General features: G+C 35.9%; 1 protein-coding gene across 1 annotated transcript; it reads right to left on the reverse strand.

Annotated features, from left to right (window-relative positions):
• Window positions 1-314: 314 nt before the first annotated feature.
• On the reverse strand, window positions 315-5,547 carry LOC110795004 (uncharacterized). The gene is made up of 9 exons (XM_021999976.2): window positions 5,220-5,547; window positions 4,970-5,044; window positions 4,765-4,893; window positions 4,395-4,510; window positions 4,001-4,082; window positions 2,498-2,557; window positions 1,982-2,089; window positions 1,225-1,270; window positions 315-844 (listed from the first exon to the last, which is right to left on the reverse strand). The coding sequence occupies exons 2-9, from the start codon at window positions 5,036-5,038 to the stop codon at window positions 630-632; spliced, it is 825 nt and encodes a 274-aa protein (XP_021855668.1). The 5' UTR covers window positions 5,039-5,044; window positions 5,220-5,547; the 3' UTR covers window positions 315-629.
• Between the last annotated feature and the right edge of the window lie 6,895 nt (window positions 5,548-12,442).

Raw genomic sequence — 12,442 nt, forward strand, 5'->3', positions numbered from 1 at the left:
CTAAGGATCCATAGTCTGCAAGAGTTTACCCTTTAACTTCTGACCTAAGGATCCAAAGTCTGCAAGAGTTTAGGGTTTAGGACTTGAAATTTTGTTTTTTACCGGACAACTTTTGTTTGCAAAAGTAGAAGATGCTTCTATTAGCTGGGAACTTTGGCAATATGATGGCCCAAATACCCAATGATTAAAAGATTGTTCATATAAGTGTCTTCTACTGTCAAAAACTCCCCTCAATGCGATTACACAATTTAATGGTTCCGAAAGAGAGATTGGGATTTGGGATGTTGGAGCTGGCACAGGCTTGAACGTGAAAGTACAAACAGATTACAGCTGAGGTTGGTGTCTATAAGACTAGAACCTCACTTCAGTCCTTCCCATTCCATTTTCGACGTAAATAATGTTGTTAAACATATTTTAATGAACTACAGTATAATCAGTAGGAAGTATTTGTTTAAGTATTATTTCTACATATACTAAGAGAAATAGTTGCAGTCTGTATGGATAAACACCAATACAGCATAAGCTTGACCACTCTACGGTTCCTGTCCCCATAATAGATTATGTATAAGAAGAAAGGTAAAATAACAGACACTTTCTATTTATATCACAATAGTCTGTTCTCTCCGAAGCTACTGTTCAGGGTGTTCACTCAACAAATGCTTCTCTTCCTCTTCGATTCTACTTAGCCACTTAAATCCAAGATCGCATCCTGCGTTAGCAGCAATCTGGAACTGTTCTTTTGCCAATTCAATCTGGTTCACCTTTGAGCTCACAGAATTTGTTTTTGCAGTCTTGCTTCGTTTCTTCACATTGAATTTAGTTATGGACTCTGGTAACATGTGACCTGCAGTACCAGAACAACTTTATACTGCATTTATTGACAATAACATAGCGAAACTCCATACAACCAAGTCTATCATCTTGCATTGAAAGAAAAAGAGTGAAGGAAAAGACTGGTTGATGAAGGTATTGCCAAAATATGATAAGGAGCTCATTTCTCTTAACACCAAGGGGTCACAACTCACAAGTAAGACTAGTTAACGAATAGTAAAGTAATTTTGACAATGGTTTTAATAAGGGAAGCCAGGGAGCTCCTATGTCCTAACATAAAAACAGGAATTTTATTTTTCAACCTTGTAGTTGAAATAATAAAACAACACTACTTATGAAAAAGAGTGAGTACGTGACATTAAAAAAAAGAATAAACAATCATCAGGAGCAGACCTCTAAGCAGAAGAGATCCGTATGCTACAGCTGCACCAGCGTGTCCCTGCAAATACAGAAGCAAGCTGATTTAAACACAGCCGAGAATATGGAAGATAATTTTCCTTTCCCCTCTTTTATACCAGCTGTTGCTTTTATTGAACTTCAAAAACTACCAGCCGGACAACCAAACATGACATATATGATGCTACGCCTAAACTTGGTACATGGTACTGGTAAAAGTTATCAAAAAAGTTATAGAGCCAAATCGAAGAAGCTGTTATACCATGTATGAATCAAACCACATAACCAGCCACATCACTTGTGGCTAATCAAAATTTTGCAGTTCATCATCGATGCATGGTCCAACTCTTGTTTCAGAAAGCTAAAAACAAACAAGTCCTAACCCATTATAAGTTTTCCAATGCATCTACAGTATAAATATGCAATATTCACCAGGGAGCCAACGTGCAGAAATACCAAGGAAACTCCAACTAAAATCCACTGCGACTGTCAACAAGCATGAACATCCAAAAAGCAAAACCAACTTATACTTCACAAATTGACATGGTAACCTGACATCTACAAACAAATTATCTGCATCTTATCAGAGCTGCTACCAATGCAAATGTTCATAACTAACTTTTCAATTAATAACATTTTATTTCTCTGCTTTGACAACCAGATTTACTGGTGCACTTGGTGCAGCAACTCTACGCAGTAAGCAAAACGTATCCACTTTCAAAAGGAGCTGAGCAGCAGGAACATCATTACTTACCTTCTGAGCTGCTCTGTGAAAGCACCACATTGCAGATCCAATATCTTCCCTCACACAGTCCCCCGTCAAGTACACAGCACCTAAAAGGTACAGAGCACCTGGATGCAACTGAGACACAGATTACTGCCATAAGACTTTCGATCAATTTTGTGCTAAGAATCAACTAAGATGATTCTTACTAGAACAGTATAATTTAAGGAATTAGTGAAGAAATCAGGGGGAAAAAACTACGACAATATGATTGTATAGGAGATAATCACCGATTACAAGTTACAAACCTAGCCATCATTCCAGAAGTTGGTGTTCTCCCAAGTAACAATTTCTATGTCTACTCTTATGAATTTTCAACACTTAATATGCCACAAAAAGAGGTGCTTTTCCTCTAACAAACTTCCTATCTTATTTTTTAAACCACAAACAAGTTAACTATAATTCTACTACTTAAAGTGCCCCTCCTCCTAGATATATGATGCTTAGCAATTTGATCCATCGACTACAATATATGATGAAAAGTACCTGTTCGACAGCCTTCTCCAGATAATAAAATGCTTGCTGAGATGATTGAACATAGTCATTCTGCCATAATAAAGTGAAAGATACTTCAATATCAGATTTTTAAAAGAAAACTTACCAACTTAATTTCAGAGTAAAATGTTTAAATGAATTCAAACTTTGAAGAAATCAACAGCAGTCATTAAGAAGACATATTTACCACTCCTCACTCCTCAGTAACATTAAGAAGACATATTTTGAATACATTCAGTGAGTGACCAGAAGATATCCCAACGAGGATCAGCTACTCTACACTTTTTTTAAGACCTCGGAAAACTTCTACGAACTGAGATTACCTGGTGGCCTGGTGCACATAATACAAGAACTAACAGAAGGCTGATAATTTTAACGTATCTTACCTCAAACACGCCAATCAAATTTCGCATGATTCCCATTTGTGAAAACACTACCCAAACTATTCAGGCACCATAGAGACACTAGTGCCAAAAACATAGACAAAAATTAATATTAGAAAGAAAACGAAGAGGTTGTAACTTCAAGCCTTGATGGTATTTTGGAGGGTTCTAAGAGAGAAACTAGTTGAAAGATTTTACTACAAGGGTAATTGTTGTTTTAAGTCTGGACCTGCATGGATGAGGGTACTACAGTTCCAGAGACCATCCCTACCATTCAAATCCTTATATGTAATTGCTAACTTCAACACAAAGAATTCTCTCCTCCTTTTGTCTTAATTAAACACTCATTCAATGTCCTCCTAACTGCTGCATTCCAGCGTTAGCCAATGCCAAATTCTATATCTAATTAGGGACTTATTGCTGAACCCTAAGAAAACCAAGTTTTTTTTTTGCAAATTATAACCCCCAAGGACCTCCTCCGGGAGAAGGTCAGACCAATGAGGATGGCCAACATGTGCCACAAGGGACAGGACTCTATTTGCATCCTAGTTGCTCTGGTTGATTGTGATAAACTCCCTCCTTGCACCCCTTGAATCATGATAATTTCAAGCAAAAAAATGCAAATATGCTTTGAACATTTTTGCAGAGTGAAGTAGTGGCAATATTTTCTACATATAGATAGTGTTCATGGAAATCAGCGTTCACAATGTGGTGAAAGGTCCAGTGGCAGAACAAAGACACTTTTGGTCAATACAGAAAACAAGAGCTTAGCAACTAATATCCTAGTTTGACAAAGAGGCATCTCAAAAAGAATGAATATAGAGAAAGGAACAAGGAGAAAAAACAAGTATCCCCCCCCCCCCCAAAAAAAAGTTATTGGCCACTCCCCAATCATCTGAAGGATATTAGACTGTATTTCTGCATGGCCATTTTCCTTCCAACATCCCCGATATACCATGACTTCAGATTTACATGCAAAGGCCCGGTCCCGAACTGAAAGGCTTTTTTAGCAAGATATCCTTAAAGTAGAAAGGACTGGAAAGAACTTACAATAGCACACCAATTATGACATAAAAGCAACAACATGAGTTGAAAACTTGAATGAACCAACCTCGACTCTTAAGCGGCCACCTAACTCGTATAGTGCATCAGGATTTCCCATTTCGGCAGCTTCCACCAGCAAAGCAGCTCCTCTGACAGAAAGAAAGTTTTAAGGAGATCACTCTTGGTGAAACCACCATTTCTATGTCCTATCTAAAGAAAGACTGTAACAATTGAGATGGCTGACTAAGGATCTTAAAAACATGTTAAGAAACAACGAATCTACTCAGCAAGAGAAGAGACAGCAGCAAGCATCAAGCACAATTCTACAGGTCTTTTTTGTTTACTCTCAATATATTTTCCTTATCAGAGTCTTAGAGAGAAAACCAGTTTTTCAGTAGCATGATTAAGAGAAAGATTGCAGTTAACACATAAAAAGTAATCACGTCTAGAATGTAACTCACACTGCTTTGCATGCCCCTGGGACATGGTATTTAAGGTGTAGCTTGGACAACCAGTAGCGTGCATTGGTATTTGAATTGTCAACTTCTAAAGCCAACTCAAAATTCTCCTTAGCACCCTGGTATAGCATACAATTAAATCAGATAGAAGCATACGAAACTTGGCAAATCCATCACAATGTAAGTCTAATTAAAAACTACTTAACAAGTATTATTTACTCGAACAGAATGCTTGAGACATAAAAGGGTTTAGGAAATATTTTCAAGTTTGGAACGCATTCAAGTGAGATGTCACTAAACACAGTCATATACTTCATGCATTAGCAAACATGAGATCTAAAAGGACCAGAAAAACCGAAAAACAAGCACTCACCCTGAGAAGAGGAATGAGGCGCTTGTCATTAAGTTCACAATAATCAATGACTCTATCAACTTCTTTCATAGCACTCCACCCTTTTGCTATAAACTCCATGGCTTTCTTATTTCTGCTGTGAATCCCTCTCTGATTCATTCAGTTTTACTATATATTAGGACAAAGATAAACTTAAAGTACATTGCAATCTTGCAGGATAACTTACCAATTGATTGAACCCAGAAAGCCTGGAATTCAATCTTACAGTCTCCTTCAACAAAAATGATCTCAGCATCCTTTTCTGAAGGGGGAAAAAAGCAAGAAAATGCATCAAAAGAGCACAACCCAGAAACCAAGAGTACACCAACAATTTCTCATTACTAACTAAAAGGGTAATCGTAAAATCACAAAATAAAAGACAAGCACAATAAAATAAAAAAAGACCACGACTTTGGTTCAGGAATTTTATCAAACACCTGGTGGGCAACTCTCTAAAGAGGGAATCAAACGGTCAACTCAGCTACTGGAATCTTCCAATTGCAATGATTTCCCGATTGTAAGAAAAAGACAATGTCAATTTGGAAATGATGACTGCAGAACAATTATTCAACTTCTGTGAAAGAAAAAAACTTCTTATCGGAACAAACAGGGGCGCAGCTCTTGAAGACAGGGGTACCTTAAAAATGCAGATTACTAAGTTTGCACAAGTGTTTAGGAGGAGAACTTCTGGTACATTTTACTTACTGGAAAATAGTGGTGATCGTTAAAGTAGTTGAGGAAAAAGGAGAAATTTCGAGTTAATCTCATCCATTAGAAATTTTTTCCAATCAGATGGCATTTTCGTAAATATTTGCTTGAAAAGTGTAGGTGGCATAATGTTTGGTGTTGATTGTATATTTGTAATTATTGAAGGTATATTATCCGCTGTTGATGGTATATCACTTGTCGTTACCTGTATATTTTATGATTGTTGATGAATTATTAAAATACAATATTGTTTATTGGTAAGTACTGCACATTTATAGTTGTAGATTGTTTATTAGTAGAAGCTTATTGTATATTGTGAGCTGTAGATTGTATATTATATAGTTATTGATGTATTATGAAAATACAATAATGACCGTACATGTGGCCCACATTTGATGACATGTCATTGTATTTTAACCCACATTTAATGACATTTTCGTAATAAAAGCACCAATTATTTATGAAAATGCCATTTAACTGGAAAAAAATCCCAATCACTGAGATTAACTCGTAACTGCTCAAGAAAAAGAGCCACGAGAAGGAGGGCTGATATAAGCTTGGGGCCTTGGGGAAACAAGTCAATCAACAATGAATAGGAAAAAACACCGGATGACTTGAAAACCCCCCCCCCAACCAACCAAAAAAAAAAAAATCTTGTAATAATAATAATAATCATCCTCGTTTAGTTTACCTTATTTCTCCTTATCTGATCTAATTTGAATTTATTTTATTGATATGATATGATCTGAACTTATTTTTCTGATCTGATTTTTCATAATTAAGATTTAACTAAAAAAAACCATAATTATTAATATTAAATGATTTACATGTAAAATAAATTTTATTCAAATTTATAATGTTGTTATAATTACAAATTATTTATTTAACTTTAGTCATTATTTAACTATTCCATATATTAGATAGACTAGTTGTTGGATCGTGCGCTAGCGCGCACAATCCCCCAAGGTAAAAAAAATTATTTCATAAAAATATTACGTAAAAGACGAGATATATAAATTTATGGTAAATGCTAGAAAAACATTGCTAAAGTTCTATTTGCACGTAATTGATAATACGAAATGGATTACACGCGAAGTCTTGCTATAATGGATACTTTTCTACAAAACTATTATGCCTTGTACTATTTACATTACATTGTCTATAACCACATAGCTTTGATATCCAATAAAATCTTACTTTAATTCTTAAACAAAAAAATCATAACTTAAATACTTATGTTGCCGTATTGGTAGGAGTAGGACATTGAAGCAATGAGAAAGGACTCAAAATGAATGGGCGGGGAAAGGGTGTGGCAGCAGATGGAAAGGAAAGTGGCACATAAGATTGTAATGAAAGGGGAGGGGTAAAACCATAATCTCACTATTACCAATGAAAAGACAAAAATAAACAATGAAGTAAATGGAGGGTATATTCGTAAATCCACTGTTACATGAATAGTAAGCAATGTTCAGGCCTTTATATGTGTTAGGATTTGGATATGGTCTGGATAGATCGGTTCTAATTTGGACACGATCTGGACAAAATCGATTATGAGTTGCACATGATCTGGACATACCGGTTCCAACGTGGATATAATAGTTTTGACTTGGACATTATTTGGATACACCGATTTTGATTTGAACGTATGGGTTCTGATAAGGACCGTTGGTTCAAATCTGGACAGGATCTGTACATATTGGTTTTGATATGGACATGATCTGTACAGATCGATTCTGATATTGACATGATTTGTACAGATCAATTCTGATATGGACATGATCTATACATATGAATTTTAATCTGGACATGAGCTGTATAATTGATTTTGATCTGGACATGTTCTGCACATATCGGTTTTGATCTGGACATGATCTGCACATATCGATCATATCGGTTCTGATCTAGACATGATATGTACAATTCGATTATGATTTGGACATATCGATTCTGATCTAGACTACTTTCATTTTATAATGATCGGTTCTGTACAGATCATGTCTGTAATCCCCCGTAATTTTATACATTTGATTTATATATTTTAACGTATATTTAATATATTTAAATAAGAATTTATGAATTTTGGAAATAAATATATAATTAACGTATATTTATTTATTACTTTTTAATATTTTCAACGATTTACGAAATCGAAAATGATTTTAGAATTTTAAGTTGAAAAGAATTTGAATTACGAAAATTGATTGAATTTATAAAACGATCTTATTCGGTTTTGGATTCGAATCCTAAAACTAAATTCCTAATTCTAGCCCAATTGACAAAGCCCAAACAATAAAGCCCAAAACTTCTCTCATCCCTTCTCTACCTCTAATGCACGTGAAACAAAAAAAAAAAAAAATTGAACAAAGCAAAACCCTCCCACAACTTCACGTGAAAAAGAAAGGAAACAAATCTCCCAAACCCTGCTTCACCATACACGTGAACTCCCAAGCTCTATTCAGTCGCCGGCCGTCGTCACCCTAGACCCCTGCACTCCTTGCTTCACCACCGTCGACGTGCTCCTCTCCCCTTTGCCGGTACTCTCTCCTCCTTCCTCTTCTATTTCGTTTTCTCTTTCTTTAGTTTTATCCTCCCCTTAATCGCAGGTTCTGTTTTCTTGAACCACCAGCCAGCCGCCGCGTGCGCAGCCGCGACCCCTAGGCCAACCACCACCTGCATCTTCGTCGCAGCCCTGCTCAGCCGACACCCTCTTCGATCTCTCTCCTCCTTCGCGTAGAAACCATCTCCTCCCCTGCTTGTTTCTTGCGCAAGCCAGCCGGCCGCCGCCACCGTCAACCATAGCATTGCCGTTGCCGTGCCGCCGCGCCACAGCACCACCTCCGGCCAACCACCCTCCCTTCCTCTCTCTTTTGGTTAATTCCTTACCCTTTTATTTCATTAATGTAATATTTATGTTCTAATGATTTAATTAAGGTTTTCATAATTTAAATTATTAGTTCTGATAATTTAATTTAGAATTCAGATTATATGTTGATATTACAAACTAATTAATTTTCAGATTTTTGTTAATTATGTTTAAGTTATAGTTTTAATTACGTTTATTAATTTAATTCATGTTTTCTTGGATTAGATTTATAGTTTTATGGTTTAATTATAATTTTCAGATTTTATATGTTTTATATAATTAAGTTGATAATTTTCATATTATATAATTTGATTAAAATAGGAGTTTTAATTATTAAAGCATGGATTTTTAATGGTTTTAATAGTTTTGAAATCATGGTAGGATGATTATAAATTATTAAAGTTATTGTTTTTATGATTTCAAAGTTTTGGGAATAGTTTGAAATTAGTTATATTGCTGAAAATTTAAAGTATGGTGTTTGCAAAGAGTTTTCAACGAATTTCAATCACTAATTCAATAATTGTTATGCTAGGAAATCAAATATTCAAGTTTTGTTATTGGAGAAAAGTTCTAAATATGTTTAGGATGTAGTTAGAATGTGTTATTATAGCTGTGAGCGATTAGAAGTTGATTGGGAATCCTTGTTGGTTGTTTAGGCGGAGAATTCTCTGTAGGCGACTTTTGAATTATTAAAGTGGTCTTGCAGTTTGTTTACACAAGGTACGTACATACCTGTGTGCTTGGATTGTGTGCTAATTGTTGAAACCATGTGGAATTGTTAATGAACTTGGTTATGTTGATATTGTTGATGAACTTAGTCAGGTTGAAATTGCATGTTTAATACTGTTGGTAGACATATTGAACCTATATTGCATTTTGAGGATTATAACATGTTAGTATGGATGATCGATGCAAACATGTTTGATTGGGAACACTAGATTACTTTGTATATAATTCAGGTCATTTGATTGTTGTTCCCTTTTAGCTTTTCACTACTTTATGAGGGCCGAGGACCTTGTTTAGTAAGTTGAAACCTTATACCCATATAGAGGGGTTAATCAATATTAAAGGAAAGGTTGGATTTAATTGGAATGAGTCTTGTTTGATCCCTTTATGATACTTAATTCCAAGATAAAAACAGTTGTGAATACATGTGGTTTGTATGCCTTATGTGATTGTTGAGTCATAACAGGGTTTCAATTTGTAAATCATGTAAAGTGAAACTGAGTAGCAATAGCTTTAGACTGTGCACTGACAGGCTAAATCGCACTCCTATCAAAGATAAACCTAACGTTCACCAACTAAAAATATAGTAAGGGAAGCAGGGATCGTATCCACATGGAAACAATGTTCTTTCTACTATTAATTAACTAATCTAGACTACTGGTAACAAAGAGTTGGATTGGTTTGTATATTAAACTAAAGCAAATAATCAAATCGGAAAATAACAATATTAAAGGAATCTAGGGCAACGGTTCACCATAAATGCAGAGCAGGATTGGACAACGGACAATAACAATCAATGAACAATCATAATTAGGAAAACATGCATCTCTCGAATCTTATGAATTCCTTAGGATAGAACAACTAGCGGGCTCTCGCTACGTACTAGAAATAATTCCTATCTAATAGCCACAGACCAAAAAACATCATATTTATACCTCTCGGCGCATAATCTAAGGTTAATCAAACTCAAATCAAAATAGTCCGGCCGAACAGAATTGACGAGCAATAATAATAAGCTATAGAAATTATAATCAATCAATCAATTAATCAAGTCCACATATAATCCCAATCATGCATTCATGGATCCCCTAAACCCTAGAAATTAAACTACTCACTCATGATAATAAATAACAAAGCAATTAACATAATAGAAAACATGATCAAGCAATAAGATAAATTAAAGCAAGAAACAATACCGACTTGAAGAACAATGGAATAATAAAGCTTGAATCTTTGATTAAAATTAAAACTAAGTGTTTGGAGAAAATAGAGAGAACTAAAATAGACTAAGTAATTAGAAAACTAGAATAAAAGATGTCACTAAAAATATAAGGGGCTAGTATTTATAGTTTGCCCAAAATAGAGCCCAAAATCGGAAATAAAATCTCGGGAAATACGCTGGAGGTTGGCGTGGCCCGATCGGGCGATGTGCTCGATAGTCGGCCCGATCGGGCGAAATTCCGCCCGATCGGGCGGTTGCAAAATGCCCAGAACAGCGCCCAGAATGACCGCCCGATCCGGATCGGGCGAAGCCCGCCCGATCGGGCGCGTATTGAAACTGCACGATCCTCTATCTTAAAAATACCATATCTCCTTTGTTATAAGTCGGAATTAGGCGAGTGACCACTCGTTAGAAAGCTCTTGAAGTCTAGAATCCAACCCAATTTGAATCGCTGCATTTGGAGTTGTATAACTCGAGTTATGATCAAAAGAGTGGACGACATTCAGTTTTCTACTTCTTTCACTATTCGCTTTGCATGAAAATTCTTCCAACTCAATGTTTGCGCTCTCGAAAGTATATAATCTCTTGTATTGATTCAAATGAGTAGGAAATGCACAAAAATATGCTAATTCCTACAATGATGAACCTGAAACTACAAACACACTACAAGGAGCACATTAGTACTAAAATCGCTCCGAAGAGCTCATTTGAGATCAAAAAGTACTAAGGGACGGGGGTAAAAACTCTATATAAAACGCATATATCAAACTCCCCCAAGCTAGATCCTTGATTGTCCCTAAGCAAGGAAATCATCGATGAATACAAGATCAACTTCACCCCTAACATATTTCAAAACGAAAGACATAATTCAAGGCAAAATCTAACGAGCATGCATCAATGTCAACCAATCAAATCCACCAACCACAAATCCTCCCTAACAATCGTCACGCAAAGCGAACCACAAATGCACAATGGAATTCAAGACTAGTGCTCACACACTCGTCACTCATTTATGTGGCGGATAAAAGATGTACCCGTTCGCTCTCCTTCCAACATATAAGTGTACAATGCCCTCCCAAAACTCACAACACTCGTGTGTCTAGAAAAACATACACTCAACCTAATAGTCGACTCGGAATATTTCATGTCATAACTTGCATTGATAAACAACTACTTTCACATTAATATGACTCTATGCACAAAGGTCGGAAGGTCTTCAAAGCTTGTAATGATAGGCTTAGGTAGGGGTGCGGTAAATTTGGGTAAAATGTGAGCTTAAAGCCTTGGCTTTGGGGAGCATAAATCCTAGCAAAACCATGATCAACCACAAATGATGACCACAACTCTCCCACTCAACACATGATGAAACAACAAACAAACCACACTATACTTTCTTGCCTTTCTTTCACAATTAAAATCAATCACTCATAAAGATAAGAAATTACAATACTTGAGTGTAACAATGCTTTGAATTTTTCTGAGAGTAATGAATTTTTTTCTTTTTATTTTTTTCAATTTCCTTTTTTTTCCTTTGGAAACCTTCATATTTTCTATTCTTCTCATCTCTTTCACTCTTCATTTTTTTTTTCTCTTTTTCAAACAACAAACAAGATAAGAAGAACTACCTTATTTCCTTTTCAACACTCACTTTGTGCTCAAAACTAAGCACACTACAACTCCCTCACCTCACTTACTATTAGCTCCCCCAAGCTAGGCTTGGGACTAGTAACCAATGGGGCTTTCATGGGCTTGTAATATGGCTAGTCACCGAATAAAGGGGCACAAGCAACAACATGGGTAGAAAAGGAGGGAACAAATGTATCTAGATTCATCTGAAGGCTACCTAAACAGAAAAATGCCTTCGTCCTCCCTAATGTGCATGTATATGAGTCATAAAACACTACTAACAGTTGCAAACCAATACTCAAAACCAATGACACACCAGGAAGCTATCACACATCCTAACCAAGTCAACTAGCCAAGCACCAAGTCCACAAATAGTTAGTCAGAGTTGACTCATGTTAAGGCATCAAAGCAATCGAATATCAAATCATGGCTAACACATCCACATTGCTCGTCATCAAATACCAAGAATCAAAACAATTTTCAATCAAAGGGGCACAGGGAAGCATGATATTGTA

The sequence above is a fragment of the Spinacia oleracea genome, chromosome 2, assembly GCF_020520425.1.
Source record: "Spinacia oleracea cultivar Varoflay chromosome 2, BTI_SOV_V1, whole genome shotgun sequence".
NCBI classification, from domain to species: Eukaryota; Viridiplantae; Streptophyta; class Magnoliopsida; order Caryophyllales; family Amaranthaceae; genus Spinacia; species Spinacia oleracea.